Genomic DNA, 24,570 nt, shown 5'->3' with positions numbered 1-24,570 from the left:
TACACCACCCAATGAGGGCCTATTAGGAGCCGGACACTTCATTAGGTACACCACCCAACGAGGTCCTATTAGGAGCAGGACACTTCATTAGGTACACCACCCAATAAGGTATTAGGAGCCGGACACTTCATTAGGTACACCACCCAACGAGGTCCTATTAAGAGCCGGACACTTCATTAGGTACACCACCCAATGAGGTCCTATTAGGAGCCGGACACTTCATTAGGTACAACACCCAATGAGGTCCTATTAGGAGCCGGACACTTCATTAGGTACAACACCCAATGAGGTCCTATTAGGAGCCGAACACTTCATTAGGTACACCACCCAACGAGGTCCTATTAGGAGCCGGACACTTCATTAGGTACAACACCCAATGAGGTCCTATTAGGAGCCGGACACTTCATTAGGTACACCACCCTATGAGGTCCTATTAGGAGCCGGACACTTCATTAGGTACAACACCCAATGAGGTCCTATTAGGAGCCGGACACTTCATTAGGTACAACACCCAATGAGGTCCTATTAGGAGCCGGACACTTCATTAGGTACAACACCCAATGAGGTCCTATTAGGAGCCGGACACTTCATTAGGTACACCACCCAATGAGGTCCTATTAGGAGCCGGACACTTCATTAGGTACACCACCCAATAAGGTAGTAGGAGCCAGACACTTCATTAGGTACACCACCCAATGAGGGCCTATTAGGAGCCGGACACTTCATTAGGTACACCACCCAACGAGGTCCTATTAGGAGCAGGACACTTCATTAGGTACACCACCCAATAAGGTATTAGGAGCCGGACACTTCATTAGGTACACCACCCAACGAGGTCCTATTAAGAGCCGGACACTTCATTAGGTACACCACCCAATGAGGTCCTATTAGGAGCCGGACACTTCATTAGGTACAACACCCAATGAGGTCCTATTAGGAGCCGGACACTTCATTAGGTACAACACCCAATAAGGTATTAGGAGCCAGACACTTCATTAGGTACACCACCCAATGAGGGCCTATTGGAAGCCGGACACTTCATTAGGTACACCACCCAATGAGGTCTTATTGGGAGCCGGACACTTCATTAGGTACACCACCCAAAAATTTGGATTGACCCTATTTTCGAGAGGTTGCACTCTGACATTATTTGTATTTATTTAGTTTGCCACTCTCGTATTACTAAAGTCATCAACATTATAGAAAGCATTCAGTCCACAAATGTACACTTACTGTATCTGCATGTAACTTATTTTGCTCTCATTTGATGTTCTCTCCAAGCATTATAACTTTTTTGGATATAGTCCAATTTTGTCACATACCTGCATGGTTCATGTAACTAAATTATAAGTTACACATTCCGGAAGCAAATCTCTACCTCCTAACCTGCTCTTCAAAACCCAAAAGCAGTGAAGTTGTCACGTTGTGTGAATGGTAAATAAAAACCGAATACAATGATTTGCAAATCCTTTTCAACTTATATTCAATTGAATAGACTGCAAAGACAACATATTTAACATTTAAACTGGAAAACTTTATTTTTTGCAAATATTAGCTCATTTGGAATTTGATGCCTGCGACATGTTTCAAAAAAGCTGGCACAAGTGGCAAAAAAGAGTGATAAAGTTGAGGAATGCTCATCAAACACTTATTTGGAACATCCCACAGATGAACAGGCTAATTGGGAACAGGTGGGTGCCATGATTGGGTATAAAAGCAGCTTCCATGAAATGCTCAGTCATTCACAAACAAGGACGGGGCGAGGGTCACCACTTTGTCAACAAATGCCTGAGCAAATTGTTTAGGAACAACATTCTTTCAGTGTTGGCTCTGCGATGAGGTGGCGATTTGTCCAGGGTGTACCCCGCCTTCCACCCGAATGCAGCCGAGGTAGACTCCAGCACCCCCCGCGACCCGGAAAGGGACATTTGGTAGAAAATGGATGGATGAATGGATTACTCAACCAGCTATTACAAGGAATTTAGGGATTTCACCATCTACGCTCCGTAATATCATCAAAAGGTTCAGAGAATCTGGAGAAATCACTGCACGTAAGCAACATTGAATGCCCGTGACCTTTGATCCCTCAAAAAGCGACATCAGTGTATAAAGGATATCACCACATGGGCTCAGGAGCACTTCAGAAAACCACTGACAGTAACTACAGTTGGTCGCTACATAAGTAAGTGCAAGTTAAAACTCTACTATGCAAAGCGAAAGCCATTTGTCAACAACACCCAGAAACGCTGCCGGCTTCGCTGGGCCCGAGCTCATCTAAGATGGACTGATACAAAGTGGGAAAGTGTTCTGTGGTCTGACGGGTCCACATTTCAAATTGTTTTTGGAAATTGTGGACGTCGTGAACAAAGGAAAAAAAACATCCAGATTGTTCTGGGCGCAAAGTGTAAAAGCCAGCATGTGTGATGGTATGGGGGTGTGTTAGTGCCCAAGACATGGGTAACTTACACATCTGTGAAGGCACCATTAATGCTGAAAGGTACATACAGGTTTTGGAGCAACATATGTTGCCATCCAAGCAACGTTACCATGGACGCCCCTGCTTATTTCAGCAAGACAATGCCAAGCCACGTGTTACAACTGGCGTGGCTTCATAGTAAAAGAGTGCGGGTACTAGACTGGCCTGCCTGTAGCAGAAGGGAGACTGTTGAACAACTTAAGCTGTACATCAAGCAAGAACGGGAAATAATTCCACTTCAAAAATGTGTCTCCTCAGTTCCCAAACCTTTACTGAGTGTTGTTAAAAGGAAAGGCCATGTAACACAGTGGTAAAAATGCCCCTGTGACAACTTTTTTTTGCAATGTGTCGCTGCCATTAAATTCTAAGTTCATGATTATTTGCGAAAAATAACAAAGTTTACCAGTTCGAATGTTAAGTTGAAAAGGATTTGCAAATCATTGTATTCTCTTTTTATTTACCATTTACACAACGTGACAACTTCACTGCTTTGGGGGTTTTGTACTAACTGTCATGACCACCATAGTGCCATTAAACACGTGAAACCCCCAAAAACCTGGACGGACTGAAGGACTGGACTCCATAACAATCTCCTTCATGTCCTGCTGCTAAAGTGTTATTAGTACACCACGTGCCTTCCAAGTGGTGCATTCCAGCGGCGACGTCACAACCTGAAATGAAAAGAGTCGATATTTCAGACGGTGTGGATGTTTTTAACCAGCAAGTTGGAGAGCAATAAACTTCACGTTGATTTGTGTTGGACTTTTTTTTTTTGGTGCTTTTCATGTCAGTCGCTGCCTGCATGGAGTGGAAAGTACACCCGGGGGTCTCTTCGACTGACGCATTTAAGGTGTGTAAGTGGTCAGCTGATTTACTCACGTCATACTACGCGCACGCACACACTTTACAGAGTGACAGCCAAAGGAGCGTGACAGCTGGGGTGACCTTTACCCTCCATAGCAGCTGCTTCCCCTCACACAAAGTCGGAAATCTTTCGACTTTCTCTAATGAGACTTATTGTCCTTTTATTATCACCCACATTATTTACTTGAGAAAAGTTTGCCAAAAAAATAAATAACAATTAAAAAAGGCCCTCGACCTTGTCACGCTTGTGGTCACGTCCTCTCCCATGCTCTGACTTACCGCCAAAAATTCGGGACCCCCCCCCCCCCCCCCCCCCCCAATTAGGGTTGTACAATACTAGTATAGTATCACGGTACTAATGAATCAAAAACGGTACTATACTCTGTTTGAAAAGTACCAGTTTCCAATTTATCGCTGGTTTTACGAGCAGATGAGCATGTTCGGCAGCGCACACGCACAGAGTACTTACAAGCAGACACAGTGTGTAGACAGAAAAGGGAGAACGGACGCATTTTGGCGTAAAAAGTACAGATAAAGGTGAAGTTAAAACACTGAAACACCCTCAGGAAGAGGTGCGTTAAGACATGGCTAGCTAGCTAGCTAGCAGCTAACGTCCATCCGCAGTCGGCAGTGTTTTAGCTACTTCTAAATCACTGAGTTTCTTACAAGTATTATTATCACTGGAGGACAAGGAATAGCTAAACATGCACACCGTAGGAGGATACAACAGCTCACCGGCGTCACAATGTAAACAAACGCCATGGGTGGATCTACACCTGACATCCACTGTAATGATACCAAGTACAATAGCGTATCTAGTTGATACTATTGTGATTACATCGATATTTTTTAAAATCTTTTTTCTTTCAAAAAAAATGTATACTACGTTTATAAAGTCGGGAAATACGTCCCTGGACACATGAGGACTTTGAATATGACCAATGTATGATCCTGTAACTACTTGGTATCGGATCGATACCTAAATGTGTGGTATCATCCAAAACTAATGTAAAGTATCAAAGAAGAGAATAATTATTACATTTGAACAGAAGTGTAGATAGAACATGTTCAAACAGAAAATAAGCATATTTTAACAGTAAATGAACAAGTAGATTAATAATCAATTTTTACAGTTTGTCCCTCATAATGTGTACAAAATAATAGGTGTATAAATGACACAATATGTTACTGCATACGTCAGCAGACTAATTAGGAGTCTTTGTTTGTTTACTTACTACTAAAAGACAAGTTGTCTAGTATGTTCACTATTTTATTTAAGGACTAAATTACAATAATAAACATATGTTCAAATAAAGACAATATTGCCATTTTTTTGTGGTCCCCCCTTTATTTAGAAATGTATCAAAGTATCGAAACACATTTTGGTACCAATACCAAAATATTGGTATGGGGACAACACTATACCCAATATATATTGGCCGTACCTGACGCGCCTGCAAAATTTGCGGACTTTTCGTGCATGTTAAGGCGTCCAAGTGCATGGGACAAATTTTCAAGCATTGGTTGGGGACCACTGTCCTAAAGTACTGAATATTATTATCATATTACTGAATATTATCCATCCATCCATTTTCTACCGCTTGTCCTGTTCGGGGTCGCGGGGTGCTGGAGCCTATCTCAGTATTATTATCCATCCATCCATCCATCCATTTACTACCGCTTGTCCCTTTTGGGGTGGCGGGGGTGCTGGAGCCTATCTCAGCTGCATTCGGGCGGAAGGCAGGGTACACCCTGGACAAGTCGCCACCTCATCACAGGGCCAACACAGATAGACAGACAACATTCACACTCACATTCACACACTAGGGACCATTTAGTGTTGCCAATCAACTTATCCCCAGGTGCATGTCTTTGGAGGTGGGAGGAGCCTATCCCCAGGTGCATGTCTTTGGAGGTGGGAGGAGCCTATCCCCAGGTGCATGTCTTTGGAGGTGGGAGGAGCCTATCCCCAGGTGCATGTCTTCGGAGGTACCCGGAGGGAACCCACGCAGTCACGGAGGAGAACATGCAAACTCCACACAGAAAGATCCCGAGCCCGGGATTGAACTCAGCACTACTCAGGACCTTCGTATTGCGAGGCACATGCACTGACCCCTGTTCCACCGTGCTGCCTCAGTATTATTATATTACTGTATATTATTATTATACTACTAAATATTATCATTATATTTCTGAATATTTTCATTATTATATTACTGAATATTATCGTCATTATTAAATGACTGTATATTTTCATTACATTACTGTATATTATTAAATTACTGTGTATTATTATTACTATATTACTGTACATTCTTATTCAATCAATCAATGTTTATTTATATAGCCCTAAATCACAAGTGTCTCAAAGGGCTGTACAAGCCACAACGACATCCTCGGTACAGAGCCCACATACGGGCAAGGAAAACTCACCCCAGTGGGACGTCAATGTGAATGACTATGAGAAACCTTGGAGAGGACCGCATATGTGGGTATCCCCCCCCCTCTAGGGGAGACCGAAAGCAATGGATTATTATTGTTATTAATTATTATGCTTTAATACTGTGTAATATTATTATTATATTACTGTACATTATTATATTACTGTCTATTATCATTATTATTATATTACTGTACATTATTATTATATTACTGTCTATTATCATTATTATTATTATATTACTGTATATTATTATTATGATATTACTATATATTATTATTATATTACTGTATATTATTATTATAGTGTATATTATTATTAGTATACGGTATATTATTATATTACTATATATTATTATTATATTACTGTATATTATTATTATTACTATTATTATACTGTATATTATTATATTACTGCATATTATTGTTATTACTATTATTATACTGTATATTATTATATTACTGTATATTATTAGTGCCAAGCTGCTTATGCATCATGGTAGTCAGAAAACAGTTCAAAGGTGGGTACTGTACACATTACAGTTTGTAATGGTGACCCTATTCATATTTTATTGACATTAAACAACTATTATCGACAACATATATGTTTTCCTTTTTTGTTTACATATTAAATAAATATACTTGTTAAATAAAACCTCTGCCTTGTTTTTGATGAATACTTAGGTCTACTACACTACTGGATTTAATGTTATTGTGGTACTTAATGAATACTTAGGTCTACTACACTACTGTATTTTAATGTTGGTCATTATGGTGGTACTTAATGAATACTTAGGTCTACTACACTACTTTAATGAATACTTAGGTCTACTACCCTACTGTATTTAATGTTATTATGGTGGTACTTAATGAATACTTAGGTCTACTACACTACTGTATTTAATGTTATTATGGTGGTACTTAATGAATACTTAGGTCTACTACACTACTGTATTTTAATGTTGGTCATTATGGTGGTACTTAATGAATACTTAGGTCTACTACACTACTTTAATGAATACTTAGGTCTACTACACTACTGTATTTAATGTTATTATGGTGGTACTTAATGAATACTTAGGTCTACTACACTACTGTATTTAATGTTATTATGGTGGTACTTAATGAATACTTAGGTCTACTACACTACTGTATTTAATGTTATTATGGTGGTACTTAATGAATACTTAGGTCTACTACACTACTGTATTTTAATGTTGGTCATTATGGTGGTACTTAATGAATACTTATGTCTACTACACTACTTTAATGAATACTTAAGTCTACTACACTACTGTATTTAATGTTATTATGGTGGTACTTAATGAATACTTGGGTCTACTACACTACTGTATTTAATGTTGTCATTATGGTGGTACTTAATGAATACTTAGGTCTACTACACTACTGTATTTAATGTTGTCATTATGGTGGTACTTAATGAATACTTAGGTCTACTACACTACTTTAATGAATACTTAGGTCTACTACACTACTGTATTTAATGTTATTATGGTGGTACTTAATGAATACTTAGGTCTACTACACTACTGTATTTAATGTTATTATGGTGGTACTTGGAGAGCAAAGTGTTTTCTGAGGTGATACTTGGTGAAAAAACTGATATAATAATATTCGAACAGACTCTTTGGAGCGAATAATTGGAGCCAGACGCTTTGGTTTTGTTTTGTTTTTTACAAAACATTTGTGATTGTTTAGCAATCCAGATCAAAATGTGATCTGTTAAACCAGGAAGGGTGCAACTTACTTGAGTACACACACCAAAGAGAGAGATTTGAAAACATTCCTTTAATGAAACATAGTAGTCACAATGCATGTTTCGTACGATAGTCCATCATTCCGCACATAACTTGGCAATAGAATCATAGAATTGGTGTTTAATGACTCTTTTATTGAGCCGATTCATACGAAGCGACTCTTTTCAAAAGGAGTCGGAATGCCCATCACCAATCAGGCGATCACCACCAGCAGAGTCGAGGCGGAAGAAGGTAAGCCCCGCCCACTTGCCCAGACGCTCCACCAATGAAAACGAAGAGCAGAAGTTGGCGTTCCCGCCCTCAGCATTAAATCCCATCTCCTCCTCCTCGGACTCGGCCATTGCCACCCGAGCGGCGAACCATCCCGACCGAGCCCTTTTTTTAAATTGTATTTTAATTTGTGAAACCAAGACGTCAGGAGGATGAATGAACAAGCCATTTCTTTCGCCAAGGACTTCCTGGCTGGCGGTATCGCCGCGGCCATCTCCAAGACAGCCGTGGCCCCCATCGAGAGAGTCAAGCTGCTGCTGCAGGTGCGTCAAAACACCTTTTTTTTATTCCATTTACTTCTTTTACCGACATGAAATGAGTTGTCATGTTGTCTATCTTTTGCTCAACGCTGCCAAGAGTTCAGCTACTGGAGCAGCTGTTATGTAATACTCTCACCAAATATGTCGACTTTTAACTTTCACTAACTACGTCACGTTTATTTTAACTTCATTTTCACAAGGTCACTTATTCTTAATTTGTGTGTAATATAGTGCTGCGATGTCAAGTAAATGCATCATTGTTACCTCACCAAATTATGATAAAGTTATGAAGTCATAAACTAAAGAAACACGATGCTCTATATTAGTGATTCTCTTACTTTGTTTACCAAGTACCACCATAATGACCACAGTAGTGTAGTAGACCTAAGTATTCATTAAGTACCACCATAATAACATTAAATACAGTAGTGTAGTAGACCTAAGTATTCATTAAGTACCACCATAATAACATTAAATACAGTAGTGTAGTAGACCTAAGTATTCATTAAGTACCACCATAATAACAACATTAAAATACAGTAATGTAGTAAACCTAAGTATTCATTAAGTACCACCATAATGACATTAATACAGTAATGTAGTAGACCTAAGTATTCATTAAGTACCACCATAATGACATTAAAAAACAGTAGTGTAGTAGACCTAAGTATTCATTAAGTACCACCATAATAACAACATTAAAATACAGTAATGTAGTAAACCTAAGTATTCATTAAGTACCACCATAATGACATTAAAATACAGTAATGTAGTAGACCTAAGTATTCATTAAGTACCACCATAATAACATTAAATACAGTAGTGTAGTAGACCTAAGTATTCATTAAGTACCACCATAATAACATTAAATACAGTAGTGTAGTAGACCTAAGTATTCATTAAGTACCACCATAATGACAACATTAAAAACAGTAGTGTAGTAGACCTAAGTATTCATTAAGTACCACCATAATGACAACATTAAATACAGTAGTGTAGTAGACCTAAGTATTCATTAAGTACCACCATAATGACAACATTAAAATACAGTAGTGTAGCAGACCTAAGTATTCATTACCACCATAATAACATTAAAATACAGTAATGTAGTAAACCTAAGTATTAATTAAGTACCACCGTAATGGGAACATTAAATACAATTAGTGTAGTAGACCTAAGTATTCATTAAGTACCACCATAATGACAACATTAAATACAGTAGTGTAGTAGATCTAAGTATTCATTAAGTACCACCATAATGACAACATTAAATACAGTAGTGTAGTAGACCTAAGTATTCATTAAGTACCACCATAACATTAAATACAGTAGTGTAGTAGACCTAAGTATTAATTAAGTACCAGCATAATGACAACATTAAATACAGTAGTGTAGTAGATCTAAGTATTCATTAAGTACCACCGTAATAACATTAAAATACATAATGTAGTAGACCTAAGTATTCATTAAGTACCACTATAATAACATTAAAATACAGTAATGTAGTAGACCTAAGTATTCATTAAGTACCACTGTAACATTAAAATACAGTAATGTAGTAGACGAAAGTATTCATTAAGTACCACCATAGTAACATTAAAATACAGTAGTGTAGTAGGCCTAAGTATTCATTAAGTACCACCATAATAACATTAAAATACAGTAATGTAGTAGACCTAAGTATTCATTAGGTACCACCATAATGACAACATTAAATACAGTAGTGTAGTAGACCTAAGTATTCATTAAGTACCACTATAATAACATTAAAATACAGTAATGTAGTAGACCTAAGTATTCATTAAGTACCACTGTAACATTAAAATACAGTAATGTAGTAGACTAAAGTATTCATTAAGTACCACCATAGCAACATTAAATCCAGTAGTGTTGTAGTTGTCAGGGTTGTCCCTGACAGTTTGATCAAGTTTTAGTGTGCCTCTGCGTTTGTCTTGGTTTCCTGTCAGTGCTTTTATTTTGTCTTCATTTCCTATAAAGACTTGTAGCTCCTACCTGTTACTTGTCTCTGTTCCTGTATGCCGTGGACTGCTTTCAGTCTTTTTGTTCCTAGCTCCTGTTTGCTGGATCCTGTTTCCAGTTTGGTGTTCCTGGTTTGTGTCTTTTTATGAGGAGCTGTGCAGCTGGGGAGGTACAGCTACACATCCCAGTGGGTCTGCAAGAGATGGCGCCATCATCTCCGAGGGGTCTGCAACAGACGGCGCCATCCTCTCCGGTGGACGAGCAGACGCCACCACCCTCCTTCCCAGCCACCCGGGAAGGAGGGTGGTGGCGTCTGCTGGTCCACCGGAGAGGATGGCGCCGTCTGTTGCAGACCCCTCGGAGATGATGGCGCCATCTCTTGCAGACCCACTGGGATGTGTAGCTGTGCCTCCCCAGCTGCACAGCTACTCATAAAAAGACACAAACCAGGAACGCCAAACTGGAAAACGGGAAACAGGATCCAGCAAACAGGAGCTAGGAACAAAAAGACTGAAAGCAGTCCACGGCATACAGGAACAGAGACAAGTAACAGGTAGGAGCTACAAGTCTTAATGACAATAATCCAGCCGTGACTGGAGGGCAGTACAGGTTTAAATAGGCAGCTGGCTGACTGGCACCAGGTGTGGCCACGTGCCAATCAGCCACAACGGAGGGGACAAAGCAGTCAGGGAGAATCAGGAAATGAAGACAAAATAAAAGCACTGACAGGAAACTAAGAACAGGAAACCAAGACAAACGCAGAGGCAAACTAAAACTTGATCAAACTGTCAGGGACAACCCTGACAGTAGTCCTAAGTATTCATTAAGTACCACCGTAATCACTGACATTAAAATACAGTACTGTAGTAGGCCTAAGTATTAAGTACCACCATAATGAGAACATTAAATACAGTAGTGTAGTAGATCTAAGTATTCATTAAGTACCACCAAAATTAACTTTAATTAAAATACAGTAGTGTATTAGACCTAAGTATTCAATAATTACCACCATAATGACAACATTAAATAAAGTATTGTAGTAGACCTAAGTATTCATTAAGTACCACCATAATCACTAACATTAAAATGCAGTAGTGTAGTAGACCTAAGTATTCATTAAGTTCCACCAAAATTAACTTTAATTAAAATACAGTAGTGTAGTAGACCAAAGTATTCATTAAGTACCACCATAATTAAAACATTAAAATGCAGTAGTGTAGTAGACCAAAGTATTCATTAAGTACCACCATAATGACAAAATTAAAATACAGTAGTGAGTAGACCTAAGTATTCATTAAATACCAACATAATGACAACATTAAATAAAGTATTGTAGTAGACCTAAGTATTCATCAAGTACCACCATGATGACAACATTAAAATACAGTAATGTAGTAGACCTAAGTATTCATTAAGTACCACCATAATGACAACATTAAAATACAGTAGTGTAGTAGACCTAAGTATTCATCAAGTACCACCATGATGACAACATTAAAATACAGTAATGTAGGAGACCTAAGTATTCATTAAGTACCACCATGATGACAACATTAAAATACAATAATGTAGTAGACCTAAGTATTCATCAAGTACCACCATGATGACAACATTAAAATACAATAATGTAGTAGACCTAAGTATTCATCAAGTACCACCATGATGACAACATTAAAATACAATAATGTAGTAGACCTAAGTATTCATCAAGTACCACCATGATGACAACATTAAAATACAGTAATGTAGTAGACCTTTGTATTAAAAAAAACTTTGTAATTATGAAAAATGTAGACAATTGTCCAACAAATGTGTTGAGTGAAACCACTAATGATAACATAAGCTAGCAGGTGGTGTTCTAGTAATATTTTTAGCTTTGCAAACAGCACCTTCGACTAATGAATCAAATACAATTAATTGCACAAACAATATTTAATTAAGTGATTCTTTGGCATACCACTAGATGGCGCCCACATACCACAGTTTAATAAATGACTGAAGCACTCTACTGCTTTTTAAAGACCTACTTCTAAAACGCTAATCCAAGATTTTCTATACGACAGGAATGCTTTGCTGTTTTTTTTAAGGACCTAAAGACAAAATGTTAGTCAAAGACTTAAAAAAAAAAGAAAAAAAACGAGACAAAGATCCTTAATACGTATGCGATACAGAACACAGAAGTGGGAAGAAGTGTAAGGGGGAGCACAACAGAGGAAGGAATCCTATCACGTGTTAGATTAGAACGCACCAGACTGAATAAGACATTGCACCTTATCAACAAGCACCCAACAGAATGATGTGACAGGTGCAATGAAGTAGAGTCTTGGAACATGCAATCACTCATCGTGGGAAATATAGTAGAGAAAGGAGAAAACGAAGAGAGGAAGCTGGAAGACATGGACAGAAGGAGGTTACTCCCAAAGCGGTACTAAGCAGCAACTACCAAAGCATTTTAGTGATGTTTCTAGAGCTGCAGCTATCGAATATTTTAGTAATTGTGTATTCTATCAAAAATCCCGAAAATCGAAAATTAGGGTTTAATTATACATGTTAAGATTTGCCCTCAATTATTGTGTTTGGCCTAATTGTCTTTTATTTACTATACGCCTGTTTTCTTTATTGAAGGCTAACACACACAGCTGTTTTCTTTATTGAAGGCTGACACACACAGCTGAAATGCGCTTGATTGTGCCAATTTTATGTGTGCTAATGAAAACAGGTGCGCTCACAGATCCTATGTGCTGTGTGATGTGACCGCATAAACAAAGTCCTTGTCGCTCGTGCATTTTTGATGATTATGTTGGATTCTCCACGCAACTCCGCCGAGCTGTTTTCAACCTGCCAACAATACATAAACAATATAAAAAGACAAAAACAGTTTTACATTTTAAGAATGCAATACAGTTCATCGCATTCATTGCATGCAAAATAGTAGTGAATGTTCATTTTGCCATCATAACATGTTTGAGATGAAAACACACATATATAAAATTAGTTCAAAATTAATATTCCCTGAGAAAGTTAACATAACAATATATTCTTATATCACAAATAACACAATAGGAACAGTTTTCATTATATCAAACATAAAAAGTGGATTAGGTAGTGCCTTTAATACTGCATTTGAAATGTGCAACTTCATATTCGGAACCAATATGGCTGACAGGAACTTGGCACACAAGTGCTACCACTGTAAACGAGGACTTGGAACTCTTACATTCTACAGAGACTATAGTGCAGACCTGGGCAAATTAAGGCCCGTTAAGATTTTCAATCTGGCAGGACATTCCACCCATTTTTATTTTAGATCTTTAAGATTGAAAGTGTAGCTGCCATTATGATGTGCAGTCATGTTTTCTAATTACCAGAAGTCTTGAACTATACAAAGTATTTCAATGGTTGGAATCTGCACTTTTGCATGATATACTAGTTACTATGGTCCATCCATCCATCTTCTTCCGCTTATCCGAGGTCGGGTCGCGGGGGCAGCAGCCTAAGCAGGGAAACCCAGACTTCCCTCTCCCCAGCCACTTCGTCCAGCTCTTCCCGGGGGATCCCGAGGCGTTCCCAGGCCAGCCAGGAGACATAGTCTTCCCAACGTGTCCTGGGTCTTCCCCGTGGCCTCCTACCGGTCGGACGTGCCCTAAACACCTCCCTAGGGAGGCGCTCGGGTGGCATCCTGACCAGATGCCCGAACCACCTCAACTGGCTCCTCTCGATGTGGAGGAGCAGCGGCTTTACTTTGAGCTCCCCCCGGATGGCAGAGCTTCTCACCCTATCTCTAAGGGAGAGACCCGCCACCCGGCGGAGGAAACTCATTTCGGCCGCTTGTACCCGTGATCTTGTCCTTTCGGTCATAACCCAAAGCTCATGACCATAGGTGAGGATGGGAACGTAGATCGACCGGTAAATTGAGAGCTTTGCCTTCCGCCTCAGCTCCTTCTTCACCACAACGGATCGATACAGCGTCCGCATTACTGAAGACGCCGCACCGATCCGCCTGTCGATCTCACCATCCACTCTTCCCTCACTCGTGAACAAGACTCCAAGGTACTTCAACTCCTCCACTTGGGGCAGGGTCTCCTCCGCACTCCACCCTTTTCCGGGCGAGAACCATGGACTTGGACTTGGAGGTGCTGATTCTCATCCCAGTCGCTTCACACTCAGCTGCGAACCGATCCAGCGAGAGCTGAAGATCCTGGCCAGATGAAGCCATCAGGACCACATCATCTGCAAAAAGCAGAGACCTAATCCTGCAGCCACCAAACCAGATACCCTCAACGCCTTGACCGCGCCTAGAAATTCTGTCCATAAAAGTTATGAACAGAATGGGTGACAAAGGGCAGCCCTGGCGAAGTCCAACCCTCACTGGAAACGTGTCCGACTTACTGCCGGTAATGCGGACCAAACTCTGGCACTGATCATACAGGGAGCGGACCGCCACAATCAGACAGTCCGATACCCCATACTCTCTGAGCACTCCCCACAGGACTTCCCGAGGGACACGTTTGAATGCCTTCTCCAAGTCCACAAAACACATGTAGACTGGTTGGGCAAACTCCCATGCACCCTCAAGGACCCTGCCGAGAGTATAGAGCTGGTCCACAGTTCCACGACCAGTTACTATGGTAATCTAATTAAAAGTTAAGTTAAAGTACCAATGATTGTCACACACACATGGTGTGGCGAAATTATTCTCTGCATTTGACCCATCACCCTTGATCACCCCCTGGGAGGTGAGGGGAGCAGTGAGCAGCAGCAGTGGCCGCGCCCGGGAATCATTTTTGGTGATTTAACCCCCAATTCCAACCCTTGATGCTGAGTGCCAAGCAGGGAGGTCAATAGTTACTATGGTAATGTAAGTCATAGCAGCTAAGACGTGGGTGGGGAGCGTTTCCACAGAGTGTTTCCAGAGCGGCCAGCCTGAAATGCGGGTGTCAGGGACAAACATGGAAGGAGATTTTTACAACAAAGTTCTAAAGCTTAGTGATATATCACATATATCAGATTGTGGTGTTTTTTTTTTTTTTATCCTTCACGTTTGTATTTCGCTGTGTTTGTTGCGTTTTGCTTGATTGTAAAATATGTCGATGAACGTCACACACCTTGTGTGACGTTCACATGTTGTCAATATTCAGTGTTTTATGCTTCATAGTTAATATTGTAACATTCTTTATTTTCATGTAAATTCTGGGTGTCTCATTCAGTAAAAAAAATGTAAAATTCCATTCTGTTTTTCAAGGCGGTCAGTCAAAGTTTTAAGCATTCAATCAGACATTATTGTGAGGTTTTGTATTAGTGTTCACTGGTTTAAATGTAACTTAGATATTAGGTTCCTCAATGTAAAGCGCTTTGAGTCACTTGAGAAAAAGTGCTATATAAATGTAATTCACTTCACTAGTGTTCTTAAAAATCATATATACCGGCCCCAGACACATTATTGTCTCTAAATTTGGCCCCTCGAGTCAAAATAATTGCCCAGGCCTGCTATAGGGGATGCGAGTGCAAGCTATCCCAAGGAGCATGTGGTTGCATGACTTGAATAACCCGAATAACTTTGCTCGACTACTTTCGCGTGGTTACTTGTGAAAGGCTAATTGAACACGACAGCTCGGATAGCATTGTTAGTTTTCAACACCTTTCGGCGGCATTTGATGACTCGGCGGGAGTGAGAGAACACATCCTGGTTATCATAAGGAATAACATTTATTTTACTAACACAACTTTTGCGTTTACATTTGATAATCGATGACTTACGTCGCCTCCGGACGCTTTCTCGACAGGTGCTACAGCATCGAACTTGTGCTATTGTGGTATGCCAGCTGCGATGTTTGCATACGACTGCATTTTCCTTCCATTTTAGTGTGAAGTGTTCCCACACCTTAGACAACTTTTGTGGCTTCTTAATTCCCTCGTTTTGCTGTGGCTCTTGTCCACTGCTTTCTGCGGCGTCTGCCGTTGCGAGTTATGTCGGCAAAAAAAGTTTTCTAAACTCAAGCGTATTTAAAAGAGCGCCGTTGTGCAGTGCAGGCGCCGTATGATCTGTGACGTAAACACGCTGTGCAACGCCTAAACAGTCCGTGCGAAACGTGAGCTTTGACTACTGTTTATTAAACGAGGCAACATATATAAAAAAACGAGGAAATTTCACGACTGGATTTGTTGCACAGGTGGCATCCTATGACAGTTCCACGCTGGAAATCACTGAGAGTGGCTCATTCTTTCACAAATGTTTGTAGAAACAGTCTCCATGCCTAAGTGCTTGATTTTATACACCGGGCCAAGTCATTAGGGCACCTGATTCTCATCATTTGGGTGGGTGGCCAAATACTTTTGGCAATATAGTGTATTGTGTACATATATATGTATGTATGTATATATACAGTATATGTATGTATGTAGGAGGGAGAAGGAAGCCAACCCTGTTTCACACTCCAATACAGTAGGTGGCAGTAATGCACCTTTAACATTGAGTGCCCCGCCATTAAAGAAAAAGCAGTAGCAGCGGCTACTTAGGCCATAATCACTTGATGAAAGTACAGTGTTTTATGTTCCTGTATTCAAACACAGTGTCAATGTTCAAACTGTGTGTAATGTTACAGTGGCCAAACATATTAAATAAACGTCCTGCCTTGTTTTTAATGACTACTTAGGCCTACTAGGCTACTGTATTTTAATGTTGGTCATTAAGCTGGTAGTGTGAGAAGCATTATATATGACAGGAGCCATGCGTTGTGTTCAAGGAACTAGTGCAAAACATGCTATAGTCAAAGATCCTCTAAATGACGAGGGACTGCGGTTTTTAAAGACGTGTTGCGAAAACGACAGTCAAAGATCTCCTACGTGACTGGTGTGCTCCGCTGTTTCTAAGGGCCAAACTTAAAATGCTACACAAAGATCCTCTACATGACGGGAGTGACTGCTGTTCTTAAAGAAGTGTTGCAAAAACTCTGTTCAAAGACCTTCTAAATGACAGTATTATTATGGACTGACTTAAAAAAATGTTTTGGGCCAAAGATCCTCTATAACAGTGATTCTCTGGCTCCATCTAGTGGTACGCGAAAGAATCACTTGATGAAAGTACAGTGTTTTACATTCCTATATTCAAACAGTGTTACTGTTCAAACTGTGTGTAATGTTACAGTGTCCAAATATATTAAATTACTTGTCCTGTCTTGTTTTTAATGACTACTTAGGCCTACCTAGGCTACTGTATTTTAATGTTGGTCATTACTTTGTATGACCCTAACCCTAACCCTAGCGTTGTGTTCAAGGAACTAGTGCAAAACATGCTATCGTCAAAGATCCTCTACTGTATATGACGAACTTGTGTTTTGGGGGGATCTGCTGCAAAAACGTGAGTTGAACTAAAGTCACCGGGGTGTCTCTGATGTCACCCATGGTCAGGATCTGGTCCTCAGAGAGTCAAAGTCCGTGGCGCGTTGTAGTGATGGATGAAGTCTCACAGAGGCCGCACCGTGCAGAGATCCTCGACGCAGTCTGACGCTCACTCTGCTGTGTCCTCAGGTCCAACACGCCAGCAAGCAGATCTCGGTGGACAAGCAGTACAAGGGCATCATCGACTGCGTGGTCCGCATCCCCAAGGAGCAAGGCTTCCTGGCCTTCTGGAGAGGCAACCTGGCCAACGTCATCCGCTACTTCCCCACTCAGGCCCTCAACTTCGCCTTCAAGGACAAATACAAGAAGATCTTCCTGGACGGCGTGGACAAGCACAAGCAGTTCTGGAGGTACTTCGCCGGGAACCTGGCCTCCGGCGGGGCGGCGGGCGCCACGTCGCTGTGCTTCGTCTACCCCCTGGACTTCGCCAGGACGCGTCTGGCCGCCGACGTGGGCAAATCCGGAGGCGGGCGCGAGTTCAAAGGTCTGGGGGACTGCTTGGTGAAGATCTCCAAGTCGGACGGCATCAAGGGTCTGTACCAGGGCTTCAGCGTGTCGGTGCAGGGCATCATCATCTACAGGGCCGCCTACTTTGGCGTCTACGACACCGCCAAGGGTGAGACGTGGTCCGGGCTCCTTCCCGCTTCTTCGCCACACCTTCTGACCGTTGTCTTTCCTTGGCAGGCATGCTTCCCGACCCCAAGAACACGCACATTTTCGTCAGCTGGATGATCGCTCAGTCTGTGACCGCCGTGGCCGGCCTGGTGTCCTACCCCTTCGACACCGTCCGCCGTCGTATGATGATGCAGTCCGGACGCAAAGGAGGTAATCGCCCATTTTGTCTCATCTGTACATAGGAACCTCCGTTTCCGATGTTTTAGCCTTGGATCCGATACGATTTCGAGGTTTGAGCCGATACTTTGACAATAGATTATAAAACTGCAAATGTTTAATAGCAAGTAACTCAAGTAAACATAATAATTAATGATGTGATCGGCCACCGATCAGTATTTTATGAAAAAGTACGTGATCGTCATTGTCGATTAATACAATTTATTGCCGATCACATACGCCGATCCCGGACACTATTTTTATAAGCTAGCAGCTACCTTAATTTTCCACAAAATTTTAGGAAAAACCTTTTTTTTTCCATATTTTAGCAGCGTTAATCACGCAGAAATATTTTATAAATGTGTATTTACATACCTTAATTGTTTCCAAACTGTCTGTAACACGGCAGTAAAACGGCTGATCAAACAAAACACAAGGCATTGCCATGGGCTACCTCTCCAATCAACTAAACAGACTCAATAACTCCACGGTGACGTTTTGGTGAATTTACTGAGGGATTTTTTAACCTGAAACAACACAAAAAGAATGCCGTCGCAAGTTAATAATGCTAACACAAACACTTGTAAACGTGTTAGCATATTGGCTAATGCTAATGACGCTAGCTTCATTACATTTCAATAGCACGTAACAAATGTGCATGAAAACACTCCTACAGACATCACACATGGGACGCTTTAGTGCAGGGGTCCCCAAACTACAGCCCGCGGGCCGGATATATTTATTTATTTATTTATTTAATTGTTATTTTTAAAAATCCGTCCTTTCTAATCCATTTTCTGCCGCTTGTGTACTCTCTGTGTCGCCTAGCCACTCAGGCAAATCATATTGTCTAAAAATGCATTTTCCCATCCATAACATGACATCATCATGCTCGCGCCGCAGTATATATATATATATATATATATATATATATATATATATATATATATATATATATATATATATATATATATATATATATACACAAAGTTTGGTATCTTGATCTACGAACCATATATATATATATATATATATATATATATATATATATATATATATATATATATGGTTCGTAGATCAAGATACCAAACTTTGTCATTGATAGTCACTAACTATGTGTCGGTAACTAAGCATGGTACTGGTGTTGTCTTTGTCATTGATAGTCACTAACTATGTGTCTGTAACTAAGCATGGTACTGGTGTTGTCTTTGTCATTGATAGTCACTAACTATGTGTTGGTAACTAAGCATGGTACTGGTGTTGTCTTTGTCATTGATAGTCACTAACTATGTGTCTGTAACTAAGCATGGTACTGGTGTTGTCTTTGTCATTGATAGTCACTAACTATGTGTTGGTAACTAAACATGGTACTGGTGTTGTCTTTGTCATTGATAGTCACTAACTATGTGTTGGTAACTAAGCATGGTACTGGTGTTGTCTGGCTGGAAAGTCTAGAAAGAAGTGTGTGAAAGTACCCTCTGCCAAGGTGGCTTCTAACGCGGGTTCCTCCTCCTAGCCGACATCATGTACAGCGGCACCCTGGACTGCTGGAGGAAGATCACCCGCGACGAGGGCTCCAAGGCTTTCTTCAAGGGGGCGTGGTCTAACGTGCTGCGAGGCATGGGCGGGGCCTTCGTGCTGGTGCTGTACGACGAGCTGAAGAAAGTTCTGTAACGTGTCACATGTTGGTACATTCAGACGGACTGAAACGCTACACATCTCTTTATCGGGACCAACTAGTATTGGGCTACTAGTTGTACCAGGTCGGCACTCTTTGTTGTTGTTGTTGTTGTTGTTTTGTTTTGTTTTGGGCCACGTCAGAACCTCGTTCCCTTGATGCAAGAAAGCAGAGAAAGAGAAATAAACCTCCATCTTGGTCTTGAGTCTGACCTTTTTCTGCACCAGCGAGTGACCTTTGGCACCCTCTAGTGGCAAACAGCAGAAGTGGCGCGCCAGGTTGTGTTAGGGGGTGAGCCAAAGTCAGCGTGTCTTAGGGGGTGAGCCAAAGTCAGTGTGTCTTAGGGGGTGAGCCAAAGTCAGTGTGTCTTAGGGGGTGAGCCAAAGTCAGCGGTGTGTCATCCAAGCTGCCTTCACACGTTCACATTTAGCGGCGTCATGATTAACGCGTTGCAGACTTTCTAATTTCACTCTGATCTCCTGCCAGACTAATGCGGCCACCAGACTTTCACCTAGGGCTGTGTGACTTTGAAACACCACTACAACACACACCTAACACTATTAGCTCTCGCAGCAGGGCCGGCCCCCGGCATAAACAAGCTATGCGGTTGCTATGGTTACTCCCACCGGGGGGTGGGGTGGGGGTTAATTTGTGTCTCTATTACACAAGCTTTTTTGGACACTGAATTTTGTGAACGGAATTTTTTTGCATGAAATTATGCTGACTATTTCACTAAAAAAAATGTGTTGGCAAAATGGGAGTGTTTGAAAATTCAGCGTTTAAAAATTTGGTGTTTAAAAGTTCCGTGTTTAAAGATTTAGTGTTTAATAATTCAGTGTTTAAAAGTTCAGTGTTTAAAATTGCGGTGTTTAAAGGTTTATTGTAAAAAAAAATAATTCAGTATTTAAAAATTCAGTGTTTAAAAGTTCAGTGTTTAAATTTTTATACACTCAATTTTTAGTGTATAAAAGTCTGGTGTTTAAAATTTTGGTGTTTAAAAGTTCAGTGTTTAAAAGTTGCGTGTATAAAAATGAAGTGTTTAATAATTCAGTGTTTAAAAATGCGGTGTTTAAAGGTTTATTGTAAAAAGATTCACTGTTTAAAAACTCAGTGTTTAAAAGTTCAGCGTTTAAAAATTGAGTGTATAAAAATGTACTGTATAAAAGTCCGGTGTTTAAAAATTCAGTGTATAAAAATGCGGTGTTTAAAGATTTAGTGTGTAAAAATTCAGTGTGTATAAGTCTGATGCATAAAAATTCAGTGTTTAAAAATGCGGTGTTTAAAGGTTTATTGTAAAAAAATTCAGTGTTTAAAAGTTCAGTGTTTAAAAATTGAGTGTATAAAAATGTAGTGTATAAAAGTCCGGTGTTTAAAAATTCCATATATAAAAATGCAGTGTTTAATGATTTAGTGTTTAAAAATTCAATGTTTAAAAATGCAGTGTTTGAAGATTTAGTGTGTAAAAATTCAGTGTGTATAAGTTCGATGTATAAAAATGCGGTGTATAAAAATGAAGTGTTTAAAGATTTAGGGTTTAATAATTCAGTGTTTAAAAATTCAATGTTTAAAAATTTGGTGTTTTAAAAATTCAGTGTTTAAAAATGCGGTGTTTAAAGGTTCATTGTAAAAAAAATTCATTGTTTAAAAACTCAGTGTTTAATAGTTCAGTGTTTAAAAATTGAGTGTATAAAAATGTAGTGTATAAAAGTCCGGTGTTTAAAAATTCCACCCATAGTGTTTAAAAATTCAGTGTTTAAAAAAATCAGTGTGTAAAAATGCAGTGTTTAAAGATTTAGTGTGTAAAAATTCAGTGTGTATAAGTTTGATGCATAAAAATGTGGTGTATAAAAATGAAGTGTTTAAAGATTTAGTGTTTAATAATTCAGTGTTTAAAAGTTCAATGTTTAAAAAGTTGGTGTTTAAAAGTTCAATGTTTAAAAATGCGGTGTTTAAAGGTTTATTGTAAAAAAATTCAGTGTTTAAAAGTTAATTGTTTAAAAATTCAGTGTATAAAAATGTAGTGTATAAAAGTCCGCTGTTTAAAAATTCCATATATAAAAATGCAGTGTTTAAAGATTTAGTGTTTAAAAAATTCAGTGTATAAAAATGCAGTGTTTGAAGATTTAGTGTGTAAAAATTCAGTGTTATAAGTTCGATGCATAAAAATGCGGTGTTTGAAGATTTAGTGTGTAAAAATTCAGTGTTATAAGTTCGATGCATAAAAATGCGGTGTATAAAAATTTAGTGTTTAAAGATTTAGTGTTTAATAATTCAGTGTTTAAAAGTTCAGTGTTTAAAAATTCAATGTTTAAAAATTTGGTGTTTAAAAATTCAGTGTTTGAAAATGCGGTGTTTAAAGGTTTATTGTAAAAAAATTCTGTGTTTAAAAATTCTATGTTTAAAAGTTCAGTGTTTAAACATTTAGTGTATAAAAATCTAGTGTATAAAAGTCCGGTGTTTAAAAATTCCATATATAAAAATGCAGTGTTTAAAAAGTTAGTGTTTAATGATTCAGTGCTGAAAAATTCAGTGTATAAAAATGCAGTGTTTGAAGATTTGGTGTGTAAAAATTCAGTGTGTATAAGTTTGATACATAAAAATGCGGTGTATAAAAATGAAGTGTTTAAAAGATTTAGTGTTTAATGATTCAGTGTTTAAAAGTTTAGTGTTAGGCTAAGATACTAAATAATAATACTAAAACTTTAAAGCTTGCGAATGTCAAAACAATAATGTTACATACCTTCAAACAATTCACAAGAGACAACAGTCATAGATGGCGGTTTCTTCCCCGTAAAGTTAATTTGTTTATTCATCAACCGAAGCATCGGGAATGTAAAAAAAAATCACGATCTCAAAATCTAACTCTTTTGCTGTCGGGTTAGTTGTGTAATGGTGGGACTAGAGGGTTTTAGTATATATACACCGCTAATAATAAAGTACTAAAAAAAATTACTATTTGTCATGTGTTGGTTACTCAGGTCACAGGACAACACCGGAACCATTGTGAGGGGAACTTAAGGGCGGGGGACACAGGATATGAGGACATGTGTTGTGTGTTGGACACCAGGAAGTGGAAGAAATAAGAGCGGGAATAAAAGACAATAAGTTTTCTTTGCGTATGCGGGACAGGGAGGGCGTGGCCTGCGGACCTGCAGCGAAACGGGGTGTGCCAGGACCGGCTTCGAGATCAGCCTGATTATCTAATCACCTGTCGCTCTGTTAAAAGGCAGCAGCCGGGGAGGAGAGTTGAGTTGGTGGTGGAGCGAGAGCGAGACAGACGACACTGGAGAGAAACCATTCGTGTGCTCAATTGATAGAAAAGGCAACTGCTGAAAAGCACCCCAAAAGACTTTGCACGTTTTATTGTAAAATAAAACATTGTTGTCAACCTGGAAGAGCCTGGCATGTCGGTAATTGGTGGTCCAAAGGACCCGGAAGTGCAAGACTTCCACAGCGTATTATTAAACTTAGAGTGCACTAAGTAATAAGTGACAAGTTGGCCACACATTACTGCCTTTGGAAAACACCCGTAGTTATTTCTCATCCACATGTGCGGCGGTGACGTTGTTGAGCCGAGGCGAGGAGCATTGGTGTGTCAAAACTAGGGTTGCAAAATTCCGGGAATATTAAAAGTTGGAAACTTTCCATGGATATATATGGGAATTAATGGGAATAAACATTGAATGCAACATGCTAGATCTTGCAGCATGATTATTAGCTGAAACAACCTGATTTCATGCAAATTCAGTAGAATTTCAACCCTGCACTGTGCATTCCTCCATCACATGCACAGATAATTCCCAGCATGCTACACACTACAGCAGGGCTATTGAGGCCACACTAGTATTTGAGCCCAAGGACTTCATCCAGTCAGGTAAGTGTTGATGATATTACTAGGGTTAATATATTTGATCTATGGTATTTGAGTTTAATAGAGGTGTAATTGCTTGTTACTGTATGACTGTAGACCAGTGTTTTTCAACCACTGTGCCGCGGCACATGCCGTGGGATATTGTCTGGTGTGCCGTGGGAAATTTTGCAACTTCACCTAATTGGTCCAAAAAATATTTTTTGCAAATCAATAATTATATTCTGCAAATAGTGTGCCGTTGTCGAGTGTCTGTGCTGTATAGAGCTCGGCAGGTTAACCATGTAATACTCTTCCATATCAGTAGGTGGCTGCAGGTAGTTCATTGCTTTGTAGAAGTCGGAATGCGTCGAGGATGGTTTGTCGTGATCCCAATATGCAGAGCACAATGGGAGGTAAGTGCATGGTATGTAATGATTAAACCAAAAATGAACAAAAGGGAAAGGAAAAGGCACTGAAGCTTAGGGATGGCTATGCAAAACGAAAGTAAAACTGAACTTGCTATAAGGTAAACAAAAACAGAATGCTGGACGACTGCAAAGACTTACAGCGTGTGGAGCAGCAGATGGCGTCCACAAAGTGCATCCGTACATGACATGACAAACAACAATGTCCCCACGAAGAAGGATAGCGTACGCACAACTTAAATAGTCTCGATTGCTATAACAAAGCAGGTCAGGCAATAGCACTCAAAGGAAGGCGTGAAGCTGCTACAGGAAAACACCAAC

General features: G+C 39.7%; 1 protein-coding gene across 1 annotated transcript; it reads left to right on the top strand.

Moving 5' to 3' along the window:
* The first annotated feature begins 7,855 nt into the window (after positions 1-7,855).
* Positions 7,856-20,179, top strand: slc25a5 (solute carrier family 25 member 5). The gene is made up of 4 exons (XM_062044274.1): positions 7,856-8,090; positions 17,595-18,081; positions 18,150-18,290; positions 19,813-20,179. Exons 1-4 carry the CDS (start codon positions 7,980-7,982, stop codon positions 19,968-19,970), a joined length of 897 nt encoding a protein of 298 aa, XP_061900258.1. The 5' UTR covers positions 7,856-7,979; the 3' UTR covers positions 19,971-20,179.
* Positions 20,180-24,570: the final 4,391 nt, after the last annotated feature.

This window comes from Entelurus aequoreus, linkage group LG04, assembly GCF_033978785.1.
Source record: "Entelurus aequoreus isolate RoL-2023_Sb linkage group LG04, RoL_Eaeq_v1.1, whole genome shotgun sequence".
Classification (NCBI taxonomy): domain Eukaryota; kingdom Metazoa; phylum Chordata; class Actinopteri; order Syngnathiformes; family Syngnathidae; genus Entelurus; species Entelurus aequoreus.
The sequence above is the reverse complement of the archived record's forward strand: the minus strand, read 5'-3'. Positions and strand labels throughout refer to the sequence as shown.

Excerpts from the sequence above, each read along its gene's own strand:
- slc25a5 (XM_062044274.1), top strand. The coding sequence starts at position 7,980 with ATGAATGAACAAGCCATTTCTTTCGCCAAGGACTTCCTGGCTGGCGGT. Across the intron at positions 8,091-17,594 it reads GAGTCAAGCTGCTGCTGCAG|GTCCAACACGCCAGCAAGCA; the intron begins GTGCGTCAAAAC and ends CTGTGTCCTCAG. Across the intron at positions 18,291-19,812 it reads GCAGTCCGGACGCAAAGGAG|CCGACATCATGTACAGCGGC; the intron begins GTAATCGCCCAT and ends TCCTCCTCCTAG.